Source organism: Polypterus senegalus, chromosome 1 (assembly GCF_016835505.1).
Source record: "Polypterus senegalus isolate Bchr_013 chromosome 1, ASM1683550v1, whole genome shotgun sequence".
NCBI classification, from domain to species: domain Eukaryota; kingdom Metazoa; phylum Chordata; class Cladistia; order Polypteriformes; family Polypteridae; genus Polypterus; species Polypterus senegalus.
The window spans coordinates 194,759,062-194,782,093 of NC_053154.1; the positions used below are offsets into that span (position 1 = coordinate 194,759,062).

The 23,032-nt window shown below is 39.0% G+C and overlaps 1 protein-coding gene across 1 annotated transcript; it reads right to left on the reverse strand.

Moving 5' to 3' along the window:
- Window positions 1–3,343: 3,343 nt before the first annotated feature.
- LOC120537265 (leucine-rich repeat-containing protein 4-like) lies at window positions 3,344–8,206 on the reverse strand. Its single transcript, XM_039766077.1, has 2 exons — window positions 7,963–8,206; window positions 3,344–6,383 (listed from the first exon to the last, which is right to left on the reverse strand). Exons 1-2 carry the CDS (start codon window positions 8,055–8,057, stop codon window positions 3,599–3,601), a joined length of 2,880 nt encoding a protein of 959 aa, XP_039622011.1. The 5' UTR covers window positions 8,058–8,206; the 3' UTR covers window positions 3,344–3,598.
- Window positions 8,207–23,032: the final 14,826 nt, after the last annotated feature.

The window sequence follows — 23,032 nt, forward strand, 5'->3', positions numbered from 1 at the left end:
CAATGGAAGGCAGTCTATGTTCACATAGCCACATGTTCCAGTACTGTAAGCAGGCTATGGTGAGGCAGCATTTAGAAACAAGCCAGATCTTCTTGACTTGTTCATCTCCCTGAGTTCTGAGTTGAAAGGAGAGCAAGTCACGTGTTACACCACCTGAACTATTTTTAAGTGAAACAACCTTAGAAAGGATAAACACTGTATTACCATACAGCCACTGTTTTTGTAATGTCCACAGTAAATTGAATCTCCTGACAATTAAATAGCAGACTTATTGTATGAGTGCTTAGCATTTTTCCGAAGGCAGCCAAGGTCGTAAAATTCTAGTGTGGTACCCCTGGTTCAATTACATTTAAGCCTGATGGCTAGAAATCTGAGAGCTTAGTGTCCTAGTTGGCCTGAAGGTCCAGAGGCTGGAACCTTAAAGATCTTTTTATCAACTCTACATAAATTAATCTCTTTCATAAAAAGAAACCAGACAAGTTGAAAAGTATGAAGCAATGCATAGATATTGTGTATTTCTAAATAAGACCTCCGTCACCCGTGAGAGGATGATGGTGTGAAGTGACTACTAAAGAAATGTGGCACTGAGACACTGTCCAGCAGCAGGTCCACCCCGTGCTCCCTACAATCCTGTCTGAGTTGAAGCAAACATCACTTTGAAGAGATTAGAATCCAGGAACAATGCCTCTTGGCTGCTGGAAATCCCCTGTCCTGCCAGCCCACTGCCCGCATCTCAATGGGCTTCAAATCAATCACTCACTGTCGGCCGAAATACATATGAGAATGTAAAAGGTGTGACCCAGGCATGTCAAGATCAAATGCATTTTACTCATTCCTTCTGTGAGATTGTCTTTTAAATGTAAACAAGAAAATGTGGCTTTTATTTTAGATACTAGATGTGAGGGAAACTGGAGATGAGCAGAAGGCCTGGGTAGGAAGTTGCTTTAAGCCCTAAAAGCTCAGACTGGTGTTGAACTGTAGCCCCTTTTACGAATTAATGCAGCAGCTCTTTCATGCTAGTACTACTGTTTCAAAGGTCTTCAGTCCTGGGTGCTCTATTTGTGGCATCTTTTAACATTAGGCAGCAACAGATACAGTTCCAGTTTACAAGTGGTAGCATGGTCTAATGGATGAGGAGTTGGAGTTCAGACAAAAAGGTGGAACCTCCTAATACTGCGGTGGTTGATCAGTTCACATACTCTGCATTTAGCTCTCTGTGTAACAATAACCATCTTCACTATTGTTAGAAACCAATTCCTAAATTGTAAATACAGAAAATTACATATCTGATGTAATTGTCTAAATACTGTAGGCAGTCAGTCAGAACAGTGAGGTGCAATGTAAAGAGCACAGTCACAAAAATGATTATACTCATAACAATCCAAATGGGGTAGGCTTTGCATAGGATTCAGAATTAAAGATGAATGGTGGAGTGTGGTTATTTAGCTGCATGCACCCTGAAGATGGAATCAAAACATACTGGTGAATGCAGTCAATAGTACACAAAACGTATTTCTACTAATGTCTCTTGTACTGACTCACAGTGACTGCTCCTTGCTAGCAGGGGATGAGTAGTTGATGGAGATCCCACTCCTCCAGGCCTTTAGCTGAGATTCTATACTATTTGTGAAGTGGACAGGCAAGGGTCAGCGAAGCCCTAATCTCAGTATTAGCCGTGAATTTTACTTGCACTGTGTCCCAGTTAAACGTATGTTTGTTTGAACTTGTACTGTATGTGAGCATATCAGAGATTGTGGGTTCTTCCTTCTGACAGCCAAAGAAGTAAGAAATCTGCATCAGTGACACAGAACACAGTATACAATATACCATGCAACGTGTGCCGAGCTATATACAGTACATGGGACAAATGTCTAAAACACTCACAACACGCATACAAGAACATCGCAATGCTCTCAGAAGGAAGGACCCATGATCTCTGATAAATGTATATAGAACTTCAACCAAACACACGTTTAGCTGCAACATGGTGCAATTAAGATTGAGGGCTAATACTAAAAGTTCCAGATGGCTGGCTGAATCATGGCTTTTAAATGAAAACACCATTAATAGACATTTGGACATGAACCCATCATATGCAGGCCTAAAAAAGAAACATTAAAATTAAAAAAAAAACTTTATGACCAACACCCTCCGAACTCCAACTTATTGATCCACTCCCTCATTTGTTATATATTTCCTTTCATTCCTGTATGTCTAATAATTTAGGAAGACAAAACTATTTCAAGATACATGATTCATTTTCTCCTTTTGTGCATTACTAGCTACAAATATACTTTGTGTGTATATGTCTGTATCTGCGTGTTTACAAGTTTCCTGTAACAGTTGATAGAATTATTTAAATCCCTTAAACAATACATTTCTAAGGTGTCACAGTGATTAACACTGTTGCCTCATGTATCCGTTAACCGCAGCTTCAATCGCACACTCAATCACTGTCTGCAACATGGGTTTAGCTTCAGGTACTCATATTTATCCCACATTCCCAAAGATTTACCCTATCGGATAAACAATACTATCAGGGCAGGGTTCACCTCTAACTCTCATTAAGATTAAGCAGGTTTGAGAATGTTATTTTGAGGGGAATATCGCTATATACCACTACTATTTCTATTTCACTGAAGCAGTGGCTTCAGCTGTTCCTTATGATCTTCCTTCAAGAACTGGTTGCTTCATACTGCACTGTGCATTTCCACTTAAAATTCATGCCTTCATCCTCCTTCCTATCCTCCCTGACTTCCACTTTTTTCTTCCTGCACTTTATGATCCTCCAGAATTTGAACCAGGATTCCTATTAAACACACGAGTTGTCTATGTTTGTCTTGAAGAGTCCAATGGCTTCTACAAATCACAGGCTAACCTTCCTGAAGCCCTCCGTGTGTTGCCTAAACAGGGGCAACTTTACCAGCTTACCCAAAGAAAGAAAAATGCCCATATCATGCAGTGGCATACTGTAGAAACATATTAGTACTATTTGGTAGGGGAACACCTAAATGTAAGGAAGTAGGCCTCTGCGTGACTTTGAGCAAGATATGTAAAGTGTATAGGACTCAGTTGTGCAAACAAGTCAAGAAAACAATCTGAAAATGTAAACCATATTAATGTGATGCTTTTTCTGAAAGGCTCGATATACAAAAGCGTGGGTGCCATTTGCTGTGTGGACAGTGTCCCCTTATCTTTACACCAAGGCAAAGGAAATGTGTGTAGAGTGCTACAGCTACTCAAGATACAAAGTGTTATGAGTTAATATTTGCAAATTGTCCATGTTAATGGGGCCTGTGATCCACATTTAAAAAGGCAGCATCCTGCTTTCAAAATTTTTGACGATATTTTATTGATAACACTACCAAAGTACAGTTCAGAAACTTTGCACAGAATATCAATTTATTGTCTCCAGACAACCATGTTTTACTTCAGCTCTTCCTCATAGGTGTCAGTTTGCTACACTCAAAATTGTATTCAACAACTTCATTCATCTCTGATACTCTGGGGCCCTGGTGCAAGCACCTTATATGCTGTTCCATTGTTCACATGCCTTCTTCCACACTGATCAAACATAAAGTGAGAGTTTAAAAAGATGTCACTTCTGTTGCTGCTGCTGTGGAGTGAAGGAGGGATTCTGAGTTGTGCTATGTACTATGTGCAGAACTGGCTCCTTCCGGTGCGAGAAATGAACCAGACTGATACTGGCCATCTTTTTATTCCTAAACTGGCAGGCACGATAAACTACAACCACAAATCTCAACAGAACTACCACGCAACAGATTTCTATGAACAGCATGAAATTATAAAAGACCAGAGAGACTTCACAGACAACTTTGAGTCTGACAGTGAAATCCTTGTTAGTTCTGGCAAATGCATTTACCCCTGTAATGGTGCTTGCTACTTGTGTGGTTGCAGTGCAGGTTGGCATCTTTGTAGGACCCAGTTTGGTGTGGTTGTCCCAAACTTGTTTAGTAGTTGCAAATGTTGTTAAAATAGTTGTCAAAAGAGTTGTCATCTTTGTTATCTCTGGTCTTGTTGATGTGGTCCAGGCAGAAGGATTGAGTAGAGCTCCAACAGTTGTAATTTCTGTTCTTTTGAATGATGTTGGTGTCCAAACTGGAGAGGTAGTTAACAAGTTTGTCGTGACAGTGGTCACCTCTTTTGTGTCTGGCCTAGTTGATATCACCCAGAATGGTGTAGTGGTTGGTGGGATCGTCATCACTGTTGTAGTCTCTGTTGTCTGTGGTGTAGGTGTTGTCATCATGACTAGTGGAGTAGTAAGTAAAGTTGTCAATATGGTGGACACCTCTGTAGTCTCTCCTATTGTGGATGTTGTCCGTACCAGTGTAGCAGTTGGCTCTGTTGTCAATATGGTGGTCAAGTCTATGGTCTCTGTCCTGGTTGAGGTTGTCCACATTGGTGTAATAGTGGGCTGGGTTATCACAATAGAGGTCAACTCTGTGGTCACTGGGCTGGTTGACGTTGTCCACATTGGTGTAGTAGTTGGCTGGGTTGTCAAGATAGAGATCACCTCTGTGGTCTCTGGGCTGGTTGACATTGTCCACATTGGTGTAGTAGTTGGCTGGGTTGTCAAGATAGAGGTCACCTCTGTGGTCTCTGGGCTGGTTGACGTTGTCCACATTGGTTTAGTAGTTAGCTGGGTTGTCAAGATAGAGGTCACCTCTGTGGTCTCTGGTTTGGTTGACGTTGTCCACATTGGTGTAGTAGTTGGCTTGGTTGTCAAGATAGAGGTCATCTCTGTGGTCTCTGGTTGTGTTGACATTATCCACGTTGGCATAGTAGTTGACTGGGTTGTCAAGATAGAGGTCACCTCTGAGGTCTCTGGTTTAGCTGATGTTGTCCATACTGGTGTAGTAGTCGGCACAGTTGTGGTTGTAATTGACTGTGTAGTTGTGCTTGATTTTGCCATAGTTATTGACTCTGTACTCTGTAAAGTACTTTGAGCAGGGGAAAACATTGTTGATGCTGTAGTTGGCTTCACTGAACTGGTTGTAGAAATCGGAGTTGTGAGTGGACAAATTAATTTGTCCACAGTTATGGAGGTTAACAGATTTCCATGGAGGTTCAGCGGACTTTCACAGGTTGCAGCTGAGGAGAACTTTCTATTTTGTATCCATGTGAGTAGTCCAATTAAGCTACAATCACAGCTCCATGGATTACCCTCGATGGAAATTCTGTTGATCTGTGAAAGGGAGTTAAATAAATCAGCTGGAACAGTAGTCAGCTGATTGTTTGTCAGATTGAGGATCTTTAGCTTGGGAATGCCTTTGAAGATTTCACTGCTTAGACTTTTCAGGTTGTTTTCCTGCAAATAAAGTTCAGTGAGTTGAGGAAGACCTGTAAAACTTTCAGTGTGTAGTCCTGTAAGTTTATTATTGGACAAAAAGAGCTTTTTCAGAGATGTTAAGTTGCTGAAGATACCTGGCGGAAGAGCACTTAGATTATTTTGGTTTAGTCTAAGTTCAGTTAATTTGGGCATCTGTCCAAAAAGAGCAGTGGGAAGCTGAACAAGCTGGTTGTTGTGTAGCATTAGGGTCTTCAAATTGGAAAGATGAAAGAAAATTCCATGTGGCAATTCAGTGAGTGAATTCTTCTCCAGCTGTATCTTTTCTAGCATGCTGTTGTGTGAGAATGCATGGGCAGGCAGGGTCCTTATCCTGTTGGAGTGGAGAAGTATTTCAGTGAGCCCTGGCATGTCCTTAAACAGTCCATCAGGAAGGTCTTCCAGTTCGTTCTCGTACAGTCTCAACTTCTTCAGCTTTGCAAGTTTGTTGAACAGCTCTCTGGAGATGGTCCTGATGCGGTTCTTAGCCAGACTGAGAAGTGTAAGATGTTCCAGGTCATCAAAGAGTCCTTCAGGCAACTGGGTGAGGTTGTTTGTGTAGAGCTGAAGATGTGTTAGGTTAGTGAGGCCATCAAAGAGTCCCTTGTCCAGCCTCTGTAACTGATTGTCTTTTAAACTGAGGATTTTGAGGTTTTTCGTGTCACTGAATACCCCCACTGGTAGGAATGTCAGGTGAGAGCCTGAAATGGCAATGTCAGTGATAATGCTGAGACCTTCAAATGCCCTCACATCCACAGAATTTATTGGATTGCTGACAAAGTGGATTATTGTAAGATTCAAATTGTTCCTGAAGGCACCAGCTCTGATGTTTGTGATACCTGTCTGAATAAAGTAGACTTCTGTGAGGAGTGGCTTGATGGTTTCTGGAATTTCTGTAATATTAAGAGAATTGTATATGGCCTGGTATTCCTTTGGTTTTTCAGGAACATCATCGTCATTCCCAAATCCAAGTTCAGTATAGCACAGAATGTAGAGAGTGATGGACAGGAGGTTCAATAATTTACAGTGATGTCTTCTGCAGAACAAAGGACAGAGGGATGGAAAATACAGATTAGACAAGCACTTAACATTATTACTGTAACACATCATCGCTGACATCTTAATGCTGGGTATATAAGAAGCAGCTGACATTTCATATGTAATTTCTTCTTTGTCCACTTAATTGGCATGGCGCAAACTGCCTTTCTAAACAGAATTTTGCCTGAAATAGTGAATTTTATTCATTTGTGCTTGTAATTTGAAATGGACTACATACACCTGTTAGGAGAAAGAGTCTCCAGGGATTATTCTGAGTGATTCAAAAGACTCAGAGATGAGCAGAAACAAAACAAAATTGGTTATCAAGATTACAACTGTAGGATCAAAAATGAAACTGAGCAAATGAAGAACCAGGACAAATCAAAGTCAAAAGTCAAAAAATAGATCAGATCCGAAAACAAAGCATAGCTCTAGGCCTACTTCAAGTAAAGCTCTCACTAAAGTTTTTTTAGTTGATTCAGCCAAGGGATGAATTCCACCAGCAGCACCGTCATATTTATACTGGAAGTCCAGTGACATCACAAACACGACAAATAATGGTCACGTGATTCATCTACTGTGTTACATACACAAAATAGCAATAATAAAAATAATAAATAAATAAAATGTATTTCATGTGTATTATAATAAAACTAAGGAGTGAGTAAACGTTCTATCTCATTTGCACTTCAGGAATTTACAAGTTAGATGACAAAAAAGAATATAAGCTCTCTGTTACCTTTATTTACCTTATTAGCACATGCAAAGTATACATTTTACTGTACTCTGTACAGATGACAGTAAATCAAATCAAATTTTATTTTTCTCACAAGCACAACAATTACAACCATATACCATATGATTTCTGATCTATTACACCTAATTGCTTTACTTCCCTGATGTTGCTCCTTTTAGGAATCCACTGCATCCTTTAGACCACTAGAGGGAGCTTTCTACAATTACATCGGCTTACTCAAGTTGGGAAAGAAAAGTCTCTTAGGTTTTCAGCTGTCTTGTATCCACCACTCAGTGGGGCAGACTAGGGTGGAGGTGAGACATTTTGTTTCCAGACTGTGCCTTATGTGATCTCAGAATGTCAGCTGTCATTAATCTGTTTGTGAATTTTGCAGGATGCTTCAGTGTAAGTATTAAGGAAACAAATAAGCAAGACTGAAAACAATTAAACAGTATTCCAAGGTTTAGCTTGTCTTGAAAGGGAGCACCTGAATTTCATTCTGAGCAAACAAACACTTATAAACTCCAATGTTAAAACACTGTTGAGGAGGAGGCTTCATTATATTTCTTAAGGATGTGCAGATGTGGGACAACGTTAAAACTTAAAGACTGCACAGCCTGTCCCACAGTGCACATGTGTATCACACTCCTTGTCTGTGCTGGCAATTACAGGCCTGCCGTCTGATTGCCACCTTACCAAAGCCCTACTGCTGCTTGTTAGGCTTTCAAATCTTTAGATGCGGATGGCCTGCACTACCCAGCTAATAACTAATTGTTCCTCTGCTTACCACATTTACCGTCTCTATTATAAATATCTTAAAAGCAAAGAGAAGACTCCTTACCTCATTTCCAAGGTGCTCATTAATTTTAAAAGTGTCACAGAAGGTAGGAGTGGGTGAGCGTACTGAAGTCTTCTGTTTTTACTTTCCTGAAACATCACACCCCCAGTGTTATCAGCTGACACAGACCACTACTTCAAAGATTCCTCTGCTATGCCAGCAACTGAGCACACTGATAAGCAGGGCTGAGGGTGTGACGCCACATCGCAGGACCCCCATCTAGGCAACTAAATGCAGTTAAAGAAAACTTTGTTACCTGATGAAGGAGCTAATGCTTGCTTGGTGCCATGTGTGTCTAAAAATCCCTTGCCCAAAGCTGGGGTGATGTGAAAAATCAGAGCTTGAGAGAAGCCATGAGGATCGCTGGGTGTTTTAAACAGTCAGGGAATTGTTGGCTTCCACCGAAGGTGGGCTTACTACAGATTATCTCTTCAGTCCTTGAAGCTAGATATGCTTTGAAAAAGAAAGAAGAGTCTATCTGATGTGTCTCATACAAATCAGTTCTCCATTTTCTTCCATACAGTTACTCAGATTTCAAGGTCCTGGGGTATCAGAGCGTATCCATGAAGTGTGAAGGACAAAGACATAACTAACAGTTGACAGATATGACTACACTTTAATTGACTGATGGCTAGACATTCACAGAATGCAATGTGACATTCTTGGCATGAAAGGGCAGAAAGTAGAATGCAAGGAGAAAAAGCCACACAGATGAAGTTGGAACATGCAAACCCCATGCAGACAGATACCAGACCAGGAAAGTGACAAGAAATTGGTATTGGCGCCAAAACAAAAATAAAATTCACTTGGACTGTAGCTGTTTGCTCTATCCAGGGATGGTCCCCATCTTGTACTCCATGTTGCCCGGGCTGGCTTTAACCTCTGTCAATGCTGAGCTGACATAAATGAGATTTATGATGTTCTGTTATATAATTTTATTTCCTACACTCTTAAAATAATAGTTCTAAAATTGACACTTTACAGGGTTGTGTGGTTCCTTGTATAACTATTGGTTGACAAAGAACCATTTAATTCTGTGAAGAGTTCTGTGCATATGAAGCTGGTTCTTTAAGCTTTGAAAAGACTCAATAAGTGAACAAAACAGAAATGTAAAATGTAGTAGTCTACCTAGCCAAATACAAACAAATCAAGAAAAGCTAAACTTAGACTGTGTTACCTCGTGCAGCAAGAATCCTTTGAAAATCAGAAACTCACTGGTATTTTACAAATGTGGTAGAAGCTACTCATGTTTGTTAATGGATTGTTGCAGATCTAAATAAAGGTTTTCTGAAACCGCTGTGTGGATGTTTCCTCTGAAAACCAAAAACAGTTCCCCTATGGCATCTCTCTAAAACCACTCTAAAACCTTTATTTTCATGGGCATACATGGGGATTAAATTCGGCAAAAAGTGGAAAAGAAAGATCTATTGAATCTTGGAATCAAATCTTTATTTTTTTTACAGTTTACTTTGAAGATTGTCCATAGGCAGGAGCACAAAAGATGACTTGGACTCCTTCAAGAACCTTCAACTGTTCTGCCTCCAGCTACAACTCATCTGCTGTGTGAAAGTAGCAGCCCCTTAAGGTGCTGCCCACTAGAATAGCAGAGTCACACAACTGGGAACATTTGAACACACCTCCAGGTTCACATCTTTCACTTATTAAAAGACCACATTTTGCAAAGGCTCTCTGCTTTAGTCCTACCTCAGGGCCAGCCTTACAAAAGTGGGTGGCTGACCAGTTTATGCTATTGTTCCTTCTTTTTATTTTTTTTTTCATCTACACCTACTGTTATCCAGCTTAAGTTTCTTCTGCTATGTAAAGTTCTTTATGTATTCAACATCAGAACAGGCTCTCCTTTCTAGGTGTAGTCACTTATGAATTGGTAACCCTTCAAAGATCTCTGACTTAAATCCTTTCATTGTATATTTTACTGAAAACTTTATCCAAATTGACTTACAAGGTCAGGGTCTGTTACATCCTTCCATGAATGAATCTGTCTGGAGTTGTCCACAGTAAACAATTAATTGTAATGTAATAAATTTAGGGGAAATTAAAAGTAACATCAACCACTCTGTCTATATTGCTGTCCAAGGTATATGGAAACACAGCCCTAATTACCAGGAAGGTTAGACATTTGTCTACATTTTTTTAACTCCTTTACACATTTAAATAGAGGCAGAGTGGCAACACGAATGCAGGGCTGATAACAAGGCTTCTTCCAGAAGGACAGCAATAGCAGGTTATGGGGTCTGCCAGTTTTCTTCAGTGACCAATTAAGAGCTTTGTAGAAAATGTAATAAAAATGCATCTAAGAGGAAATATAACAATAGTAATGTTTCTACGATTGCATATGTTTTGCCTTGCTTCTGTTTGTCTCTGTGCCGTCCATCTCTTTAGTTTTTCTGAGTACTATAAATAAATAAACTGACGTAATAGAATCGCCTAGACAATTTGTTCCATGATGGCCACCGTAGTCCTTTTTTGGTGGTGATGGAATATCCCCGGCAAATACGATTTGCTGAGATTTTTATTTTTTAGTAGTTTGCTGTGCTAAGGATTGTTTTGATTAGTTTGTCACTGTTTTGGAATAGGTATAAATAAGCCTTTTAGTATTTGCTCGTTTCGTCATTATATCAAGAAACAGGAGGAAGAAGGTGGGATTTTTGAAATAAGGTTGTCGAGAGACGCGGAGGCTCAGAGTCCCTACGTGAATGTTGTCAAAATTAACAAAGAATCTGGCGAGCCAAGCTTTTTTTGATCAGTGTCTGGATGATGTCTTGAATATTTTTTAATTTGCGAAGACTACTGAATAAGTCGCTATTGGGGTACTCACCATTTCTCATCTATACTAATAAAAGGCAAAGCCCTCACTCACTCACTCACTCACTCACTCACTCACTCACTCATCACTAATTCTCCAACTTCCCGTGTAGGTAGAAGGCTGAAATTTGGCAGGCTCTTTCCTTACAGCTTACTTACAAAAGTTGGGCAGGTTTCATTTCGAAATTCTACGCCTAATGGTCATAACTGGAAGGTATTTTTCTCCATTAACTGTAATAGAGTTGAGCTGGAAAGACGTGGGGGTCGGAGTTTCGTGTGACATCATCACGCCTCCCACGTAATCACGTGAACTGACTGTCAACGCAGCGTAGAAAACCAGGAAGACCTCCAAAAGCGCTTAAGAAAACATGCATTATATAATTGAGAAGGCAGCTAAACAATAAGAAGCGAAGCGAGTGACATATACAACCATATTCATGAGTGCTGCTACCTCGGAAAGAAAGCAAGGTGTAAACCTAAACTTTAAATTAAGTTCATAGACAGGCTACGCTGGCTTCACATGCCCACAGGTAATGCGGGATACAAGTTTAATGAGAGGACGAGGATATAAACGAGAGTTTTGATCACTTTGTAACTAAGTTAAAATTCTAGGTGAAGGGTGTAGGGTGTGCTTATGCAAATTCCGAGAGACTGTGTTTGTGAGGGATTGACAGTTAAGGCGGGTGGGGGAGTCACGCCATCATCTGCCCTCCCATTCATCTCATTTCGCTCTGAGCTGAGCTCAGTTAACGCCGTCTTCCGAAGCAACTTCGTCAGACTGCCACCAAATACTCACAGAAAAATCCACAAGTTAATACACACACTGTCTCTAGAGTTTCTCCACACTGAATCCTCCAGGCACTACTTACAAAAGGTTACATTGACAATCGTGTTACGCTATTTTTAAAATCTTTCCTTTTCTTAGCACAAGCACAGCTGAGAAGCTTCGATGCATGTGCTCCATAACGCTAAAAATAATGCATTTAATCACACTTTGCATTACAAGCAAAGGGGAGCTTTTGTCAATGCATGATTTCCTGGTACACCGATTACATTGATCAGCGCATCCCGATTCATTTTACCCTCGCACCACCTTAGTTTGAGAAGAAGTATGAAAAATATGAGGTTAACACAGAAAACAGATCACCAATTCAAGCTTTATGAATAATCGATTCGCCATCAATAATTGTTTTGGTAAAGCCATCCTCCTTCCATTTTATAATTTTTCCGCCACTAGCCATGATTAAATGAACGGTAAAAAGTAAGAGCAAAGCGAGGGTGACTTATTTAGGCAGGCATATATATGACAGCAACACTCATGACAATGTCAATCATGTTACGTTATTATTAAAATGTTTCCTTTTCTTTTCATTACTTTAACACACTACTTCTGCTAGGCGGGTATTTTGCTATATATATATATGAATGACCTCCAAAAGCGCTGAGACTTTTGATATCATGAACGTGTCTGCAAAACTGGGTCTCCTGCCCAGCAAAAGTCGAGCAGCCAGCGCGTGCATAGCTGTGCCGGCCTTTGAGACGCTGACTGCGCTTCTGCCTTAAGTCAAAGTGAGCACTTTTAATTTTTTCATCCTCCCCCTGCGCTATAGCCCAGACAAGCGCAAACACGGGACCCCTTTTCTACACCACGGCAAAATAATATTAAGGCGATTCACACTTTCTTTTGCACGTATACGATTATGAGGTCCTCAGCTCGGATTATGAAGACACGCACAGGAGTGGAGGACTGACAGTGCCATCACAGCCGATTAATGGCGGGACGCCTCACCAGTCTACACAAGACCCACCGCGACTGTCCCCAAAAGGCGATCATAACGTCAGCGAACACATCTCTCTATACTACAGTGGTGTGAAAAACTATTTGCCCCCTTCCTGATTTCTTATTCTTTTGCATGTTTGTCACACAAAATGTTTCTGATCATCAAACACATTTAACCATTAGTCAAATATTACACAAGTAAACACAAAATGCAGTTTTTAAATGATGGTTTTTATTATTTAGGGAGAAAAAAAAATCCAAACCTACATGGCCCTGTGTGAAAAAGTAATTGCCCCCTGAACCTAATAACTGGTTGGGCCACCCTTAGCAGAAATACCTGCATCCAGCATTTGCGATAACTTGCAATAAGACTTTTACAGCGCTCTGGAGGAATTTTGGCCCACTCATCTTTGCAGAATTGTTGTAATTCAGCTTTATTTGAGGGTTTTCTAGCATGAACCGCCTTTTTAAGGTCATGCCATAGCATCTCAATTGGATTCAGGTCAGGACTTTGACTAGGCCAGTCCAAAGTCTTCATTTTGTTTTTCTTCAGCCATTCAGAGGTGGATTTGCTGGTGTGTTTTGGGTCATTGTCCTGTTGCAGCACCCAAGATCACTTCAGCTTGAGTTGATGAACAGATGGCCGGACTTTCTCCTTCAGGATTTTTTGGTAGACAGTAGAATTCATGGTTCCATCTATCACAGCAAGCCTTCCAGGTCCTGAAGCAGCAAAACAACCCCAGACCATCACACTACCACCACCATATTTTACTGTTGGTATGATGTTCTTTTTCTGAAATGCTGTGTTCCTTTTACGCCAGATGTAACGGGACATTTGCCTTCCAAAAAGTTCAACTTTTGTCTCATCAGTCCACAAGGTATTTTCCCAAAACTCTTGGCAATCATTGAGATGTTTCTTAGCAAAATTGAGACGAGCCCTAATGTTCTTTTTGCTTAACTGTGGTGCGCGTCTTGGAAATCTGCCATGCAGGCCGTTTTTGCCCAGTCTCTTTCTTATGGTAGAGTCGTGAACACTGACCTTAATTGAGGCAAGTGAGGCCTGCAGTTCTTTAGACGTTGTCCTGGGGTCTTTTGTGACCTCTCGGATGAGTCGTCTCTGCGCTCTTGGGGTAATTTTGGTTGGCTGGCCACTCCTGGGAAGGTTCACCACTGTTGCATGTTTTTGCCATTTGTGGATAATGGCTCTCACTGTGGTTCGCTGGAGTCCCAAAGCTTTAGAAATGGCTTTATAACCTTTACCAGACTGATAGCTCTCAATTACTTCTGTTCTCATTTGTTCCTGAATTTCTTTGGATCTTGGCATGATGTCTAGCTTTTGAGGTGCTTTTGGTCTACTTCTCTGTGTCAGGCAGCTCCTATTTAAGTGATTTCTTGATTGAAACAAGTGTGGCAGTAATCAGGCCTGGGGGTGGCTACGGAAATTGAACTCAGGTGTGATACACCACAGTTAGGTGATTTTTTAACATGGGGACAATTACTTTTCACACAGGGCCATGTAGGTTTGGATTTTTTCTCCCTAAATAATAAAAACCATCATTTAAAAACTGCATTTTGTGTTTACCTGTGTTATATTTGACTAATGGTTAAATGTGTTTGATGATCAGAAACATTTTGTGTTACAAACATGCAAAAGAATAAGAAATCAGGAAGGGGGCAAATAGTTTTTCACACCACTGTATATAAAAGAAAAAGGCAACTTTCCTTTCTTTACACCTTTTTTCCTTTTATGCCAAACCAAAGCCTTTCTCTCTTAACACCGCAGAGGACACAAAACTAATTTTCTTTAAATGCTGGTAAGGCACATTACCAGAGGCACAAATTTGAACGTTCACATAGAAAATGTAATTTCAATGTACCTGTACTTCTTAAAACATTAATGTTTTACTGTTTAATAACGTATAGACTATAATTTATTATTTTTCCCTTGCACTCAGTGACCAAACCTAAACACACACATATAGACACATACAAACATACACACAAGTATATGTATGTGTATATATATACACACACACACATACATACATACATACATACATACACACATATATATAATTTGTGTGTGTATGTATGTATGTATGTGTGTGTATATATGATGTAGATAGGTATGTATGTATATATATATATATATATGTAGATATGAAGATATGTATGTGTATATATATGTATATATATATGTATGTATGTATGTATATGTGTGTGTGTGTGTGTGTGTGTGTGTGTGTGTATATATGACAGCAGCAATCCAAGCTGTGAGAAAACAGTAAAAAGGAGGCGTGTCAGACGTCGTGGTACATTTTCTGATACAGCTACCGAAAACAACTTCGTGACGCTGCCGCCAAATACACAAAACAATTACATTGACAATCATGTTACGTTATTTTCAAAATGTTTCCTTTTCTTTTTCATAACTTCTTTAACGCATGACATCGCTGCGAAGCGCGGGTATTTTGCTATATATATATATATATATCACAGCGACACTCATAACAGTGACAAAACAATTACATTGACAATCATGTTACGTTATTTTCAAAATGTTTCCTTTTCTTTCTCTTTCCTTCTTTAACACACTACTCCGCTGCCAAGCATGGTATATATATATATATATATATATATATATATATATATATATACAGTGGTGTGAAAAACTATTTGCCCCCTTCCTGATTTCTTATTCTTTTGCATGTTTGTCACACAAATGTTTCTGATCATCAAACACATTTAACCATTAGTCAAATATAACACAAGTAAACACAAAATGCAGTTTTAAATGATGGTTTTATTATTCAGGGAGAAAAAAAAATCCAAACCTACATGGCCCTGTGTGAAAAAGTAATTGCCCCCTGAACCTAATAAGTGGTTGGGCCACCCTTAGGAGCAATAACTGCAATCAAGCGTTTGCGATAACTTGCAATGAGTCTTTTACTGCGCTCTGGAGGAATTTTGGGCCACTCATCTTTGCAGAATTGTTGTAATTCAGCTTTATTTGAGGGTTTTCTAGCATGAACCGCCTTTTTAAGGTCATGCCATAGCATCTCAATTGGATTCAGGTCAGGACTTTGACTAGGCCACTCCAAAGTCTTCATTTTGTTTTTCTTCAGCCATTCAGAGGTGGATTTGCTGGTGTGTTTTGGGTCATTGTCCTGTTGCAGCACCCAAGATCGCTTCAGTTTGAGTTGACGAATAGATGGCCGGACATTCTCCTTCAGGATTTTTTGGTAGACAGTAGAATTCATGGTTCCATCTATCACAGCAAGCCTTCCAGGTCCTGAAGCAGCAAAACAACCCCAGAACATCACACTACCTCCACCATATTTTACTGTTGGTATGATGTTCTTTTTCTGAAATGCTGTGTTCCTTTTACGCCAGATGTAACGGGACATTTGCCTTCCAAAAAGTTCAACTTTTGTCTCATCAGTCCACAAAGTATTTTCCCAAAAGTCTTGGCAATCATTGAGATGTTTCTTAGCAAAACTGAGACGAGCCCTAATGTTCTTTTGCTTAACAGTGGTTTGCGTCTTGGGAAATCTGCCATGCAGGCCGTTTTTGCCCAGTCTCTTTCTTATGGTGGAGTCGTGAACACTGACCTTAATTGAGGCAAGTGAGGCCTGCAGTTCTTTAGACGTTGTCCTGGGGTCTTTTGTGACCTCTCGGATGAGTCGTCTCTGCGCTCTTGGGGTAATTTTGGTCGGCCGGCCACTCCTGGAAAGGTTCACCACTGTTCCATGTTTTTGCCATTTGTGGATAATGGCTCTCACTGTGGTTCACTGGAGTCCCAAAGCTTTAGAAATGGCTTTATAACCTTTACCAGACTGATAGATCTCAATTACTTTTGTTCTCATTTGTTCCTGAATTTCTTTGGATCTTGGCATGATGTCAAGCTTTTGAGGTGCTTTTGGTCTACTTCTCTGTGTCAGGCAGCTCCTATTGAAGTGATTTCTTGATTGAAACAGGTGTGGCAGTAATCAGGCCTGGGGGTGGCTACGGAAATTGAACTCAGCTGTGATACACCACAGTTAGGGTATTTTTAACAAGGGGCAATTACTTTTCACACAGGGCCATGTAGGTTTGGATTTTTTTCTCCCTAAATAATAAAACCATCATTTAAAACTGCATTTTGTGTTTACTTGTGTTATATTTGACTAATGGTTAAATGTGTTTGATAATCAGAAACATTTCGTGTGACAAACATGCAAATGAATAAGAAATCAGGAAGGGGGCAAATAGTTTTTCACACCACTGTATATATATATATATATATATATATATATATATATATATATATATATATATATAGATAGAGATATATATATATATATAGATAGATATGAGAACAACACTCATATCAATGACAAAACAATTACATTAACAACCATGTTACGTTATTTTTAAACTTTTTCCTTTTCTTTTTTGTACCTTCTTTAACACACTACTTCTCCGCTGCGAAGCGCGGGTATTCTGCTAGTTTTAGATAAAGACCAAGTAGTTTTTGCATACAGTGATTGTTAGTATGCGTTTTCTGTTTTATATTCCTCTGATTCAGGGTGATAAATATTAAGATTATGTGGACTGGATTCAATGAAATTATTTCAATAAAAGATTAAGTTTATTCAGTTTAAACATTTGTTTTACTCACCCTGCTTATTTTACTGGCTTGCGTATCTTAGACAATATGTTGTTTTAAAAAATATTACTGTGAAACCATTGTAGCTGGCAAAAGTGTAATTGTTCATTTATTATCTTGCTAAATAAGGGTTCCTAAACTTGGTTCCTGAAGGACCACGCATTTCATTTACAATCTTTATTTAAATTAGTAGTCAAACACTGCTGCTAGTGGAACAGATTTTGATGCTTTGATTTTAGTCGACGCGATTTTTAAGTTTCGAAAATGTAAACCGTATATACAGTATATTTTCTTTCCACAAGTAGCAGTTACCAATATGTACTGTAAAAAATAAAATGTAAAATTTACCGTAGAAAACTGACAACTGTGGTTGCCAGAAATATTCGATCAAAAATATGGTAAAAATATTTTTATCTTTTTGAAGATTTATATTATACAGTAAATAACTGCAGTACATTACAATAGAAATTAAAATTTTACTATAAACTGAAATTCACCTTGTAAAAAAATTGTCAATCATTAAACCATCAAAATTCCACTCAGAAACACAGACCAATAAAGAGTTAACATTAGTAAAACAACAGTACTTGGTAAAAAAAGTTAGGCTGTGTCATTTTATACATTGAAAAGAATTCGATGTTTAATAAAGGTATGACACATTGTCTGGTGGAGAAGAAAGATATGCTTCTGTGGAGTATGGTATGTCTTAGGTTTGCCACTTTATCGAAAGCAACCCACCGTAAATCAGCTTCCATAGCCTGAAAAAAAAACATGGGGGGGGGTGTTGCTATATTTGTTTGTTTTTTCCCCCACTGTATGAAGGTGTGCGGGTCACAAGTAAAAGTAAAAGCGGTTGTTCGCTTATACAAATATAACTGTATGCAAATTTAGAAAGTGGTGCCATGCAAAACAAAAAAAGAAAATGTTGAAGTTCTGAAAACTATCCTAATCAATGTGGCAACCACACAAACTTATTTTACTTTTGGTTCACATTAATTAAAGTACTGAATAAACGGCTCCATAAGGCCATTATGATCATTTTGAGTTAAATTAGTGTAAGGTAGCTGTTTAAAGTTACAGAATATATGTGCTTGGTCACCATGTGACCTTGATTAGAGCAAACCAGAAACAGTCAACAAACAGCAACTTTTCTTTAAATAGCCTGATGTAGTAAAATGGATGGTATGTGATTTCTTTTCTGGTGGCATTATTTGTTTTGGTCTTTTTTTTGTTTTTTTGCCACGGTTACTGTTTTTCATGGAAAAAGAATATATTTTTTATGGGTTAACAATGTAAAAAATATATTGGTCTGTGCATTTAGTTCCATTGTTTCGTTGTTACTGAAACTGTGATTTACTGTTTTACATTTTACAGTTGGTTATTTGTAGTAATGCTATTTGTATTTGAATAAAATATACAAGGATTGAAATTTTATTGTGCATTTCATATATCGATTCTTTCTTTACCCCTTCTATTACAATCCGTCTCCAGTGTCCTTTCGAGGACAGCAGTTAGCACAGCAGCAACTAAATTGTATGCAGAATAGAAAATGACTGTCTGACAAGAAAAAGTGAAGAGAAAATGACACGCCACTCTGGCATGAAGAACTTTAGTGTTATAACACCAAATAAGTTATAGTCAACAGTACCACCCATCGTCAAACCCAAAGTGGAATCTTCTTAACCCCCTGCTCCTCCATAATAATTCTTTGCATTTATATAGTGCTTTTCTCACTACTCAAAGCACTCAGCAATTGCAGGTTAAGGGTCGTGCTCAAGAGCCCAACAAAGCAGAGTCCCTTTTGGCATTTACGGGATTCGAACCGGCAACCTTCTGACTGCCAGTGCAGATCCCTAGCCTCAATACACTACATTAATATTTCTTATCACAGCTTTAATTTGAACAATAATTATATTAATAAAGGAGCACATGTCACAAACCTATCTGTAACTTATTAAAATCAAATAAGAATACTTAAAATTTTTTTATAATCACAACTTGAAAGTAAATATTTATGGGTTTCTTCAGTCTGTTTGTTGCACATTGCAACAGCACACATCTACACTTTATGGAAGCAAAGTCATCTATGAGATCATCACATGACAGTTTCAGTGCAAGGACTGAGTTCATGCTGATAATAGCCAAGTGGCTTATTACGTTGTGTTATTGATGACCTCAGGTATGTCTTGATGAACTTAAGTTTTGAAAAACTGGCAAGTGGAAGGGTTGTTACAATCTGAAAGGGCAACCAATAGATTTGGACTTGAATGGTATTTAATAGCGATGATAATAGTGAATTGATTTGTTACCTTTTTAAGTAAAGTGCTATTTAATAGTAGTAATAGTAATAATAATAATAATGGTCCAGGGTATCCATGAGCTGTTTTACTTTGTCATTTAATACAGCCAAAGTATCACTTATGACATGTTATACAACAAAAACATTAATTTCAATACTACTACTATTACAATCAATGACTTCCCTTTTTCAATTCCTTGAGAATATTAAATGTTAGATGGAATCAGATTTTCTCCAACTATACAAATCAAACATCAGGTCAGGTTGAGGAGCATGCACAGGTACAGCACGTTGCCGCACCCACCACACGATGAAATGGCTCATGATCCCTTTTGGTAAATCCCCAGGCAGACACGCGGTCCAGTCCCACGCACAAAAAAATGACCATCTATCTGCCGCAGCCAGGTTTTATACAGGAGCCCCCTTGGCTTGATCCATCTACTCAGGTCCTCAACAGTGAGGATCCTGTGAGCAAGATCACCCACGGGAGAATTGCAATACATGTATGTAGTGCTATATAAATTGAGCTGATCTGACTACTATTACTACTACAATGAATCTATACTAATAAAAGGCAAAGCCCTCACTGACTGACTGACTGACCGACTGACTCACTCACTCACTCACTCACTCACTGACTCACTCACTCACTCAATAATTCTCCAACTTCCCATGTAGATAGAAAGCTGAAATTTGGCTGGCTTATTCCTTACAGCTTACTTACAAAAGTTAAGCAGGTTTCATTTTGAAATTCTACACGTAAGGGTCATAACGGTCGATAACGGTTGACAACGTCCGCCATGTTGAACTTTCTTATTTATGGCCTTCACGAAATTTGGTCTTCGAAACGATATACTTACTTATTTCGATGAAATGACGCCACTGTCGGCCGCCATATTGAACATTCCAACGTCACCGATTTTCCAACTTCCCGTGTAGGTAGAAGGCTGATCCCATCTTCACAAAATTTGGTAGGCGGCTTCCCTGCGCTAACCAAAACCGACGATACTTATTTCGGTGGTATGACGCCACTGTCGGCCGCCATATTGAATTTTCCAAACGTCACTAATTCTAGAACTTCCCGTGTAGGTAAAAGGCTGAAATTTGGCAGGCCCATTTCTTACAGCTTACTTACAAAAGTTTCATTTCGAAATTCTACGCATAACGGTCATAATGGTCAACAATGTCCGAAATATTGAACTTTCTTATTTACGGCCCCGTCTTCATGAAATTTGGAAGGCGGCTTCCCTGCGCTAACCGAAACCAATATACATACTTATTTTGGTTATATGAAGCCAATGTTGGCCGCCATATTGAACTTTTCAACAGTCTTTGTTACTTATGGGTCCATCTTCAAGAAATTTGGTACACGGGTTCCCAACACTAACTGAATCCTACTTACGTACATATATACGTCCATAGCCTGCAGCTTGGCCACCGTGTGAGGTGGCGTTGGGTCCCCCATCCCAACACCTCCCACGTTGTTGGCTGCCTGCCTATATAAGACCGTCCGTCACTCCGGTCTCTACATTCCCTTCCTTGCTTCGCCAAGGGATTCACGTCTCCCTACTGATCACTACAGCCTTTTTGTTTAATCCATGGCTTCTTCGCTGTTTTATTGTTTGTTTATTACAATTATAGTTATTGTATAGGTATTTTAGACTTACTTTACATTTCTCAGGTACCCATTTCCTTTATCATTCCAACCCTCATTACCATGTCTATCGAGGTGATCACTATCGATCAAAGAACTGTCACTTACTGAGTGGTTTCCATGCCCGGAGATGGCACCTACCTTTTCCATTCTCTTTGTTACATATTGCACAGCCATATCAGGCTCACTCTTGATATCCGGAGGAACATTGTGTTTTATATATTGAATGACTGGGACAGGTTCAAGGTGTGGACTGATGACGGTACAGGAGATAATTATACTACACAGGAGCACTAGAAGAGTGAAATGCTTAAGCCCTTCACCTATGGTTCTGCATGTGAGTTGATGGCTGCCGCTGAATTGTTCAGTTGTCGCTTTCAAGTGTACCGAAATGGCCAAATATTTTACACCTTTCGACAACCGCCAATGCCTCTTAAACATTATAGATTCACAGGTGATGATTTCAGTAATGGACACTTTGATGTTTATGAATGTTTAAACTCTCAAAAGCTGGATGTGATTTTATCGCTGAAACCGGTTGTGTGTTACAACGCTTGACAGATGCCGAATGTCACTTCAACACAACAAATCCTGCAAATACTGTCATAATTGAAACAAACCATGAAACTGAAACCAATTAAAGAGTAAGCTCAGCGCACAGCTTGGTCATGTTACAACCGGTGGGCCGAACTGACAACATGGTATACAAAGAGATCCTTAACAAATAATTATTGGCATATTTTCCCTCAGTTTAAAAAGGTTTAATTTTCTTCTTAATAAAAATTTTAATGCAGTACTTCGCCACTGCGAAGCGCGGGTATTTTGCTAGTATTAATATAAAATACAACTACTACTAATAATATATATATCTCCTAAGCTTTTGAATTCATCAAAACTTTATTTTGTTCTTCCTATGATAGCAGATAGCAGTAAGACATTAATTAAATTAGTAGTATTAGCTACCAATAAAAATAACCAACAATTGAAGTAAACCTGACCTAATTGCTTTTTTTGTATGTCAGTGTTGCACGTGTGGTGTTTTGCACAATTCAGCCAATAACTGACTAGTAACCAAGAAAGTTACCTGTGTGTTCATGAAATATACAAATATGTCCTGCGCAATGAAAAAGCACTCTAAGCACTTCATATGTCGACTGACATTAGTAGCCATTAACAAAGTGTATAAGTCCTGAGATGTATATGGCAGCAATAAATATACCCCAACCATGTATGAGCTAGGACTAGCGATGTAACATCACATAATATCTGTTAAACCGTGAATATCAAAATTGTTACATATAATAGTATTGTTACTCCATTTGTACTCCAGTAAACCACTAGCTGTAGTTCAGTGGCAATTGATGTAGCATTAGCTAGCTTACTGGACGTTGGACAAATGTAGGTTTCTAAACACACCTGCTAGTGCAGCACAAGCTACTTCTTTATTCTTTTGATTTATTCTTTTCTGTGTTTCAGACTAGTGTTGACTTGAAGCCAACTCAATGCTCATTAATGGAAAATTAATACAATAGGTGACTATCAACGATGTCAAATTGATGATTCATGAAACAGCAGTAACCCCAATAGAATATAGCTTCAGACCTCCAGAGCTCCCTCCGTTGTTGAGGTTGTCATTGTACATTATACAGTACATTATATACTTACGTGATGTTGCATGATATGCCCAGTTAAACTATGGTTTAAAATTAGGGTTATGGAAAGCTTTTCTGACTTATCAAACATAACATGATGGTTTAAAAAGATGTCACTTCTGTTGCTGCTGCTGTGGAGTGAAGGAGGGATTCTGAGTTGTCCTATTTACTATGTGCAGAACTGGCTCCTTCCAGTGTGAGAAATGAACCAGACTGA

Bases quoted from the DNA above. Each gene is read 5' to 3' on its own strand.
- LOC120537265 (XM_039766077.1), bottom strand. From the start codon at position 8,057: ATGTTTCAGGAAAGTAAAAACAGAAGACTTCAGTACGCTCACCCACTC. The intron at 6,384-7,962 runs GTAAGGAGTCTT...TTTGTTCTGCAG, and splicing joins ATGAGCACCTTGGAAATGAG to AAGACATCACTGTAAATTAT.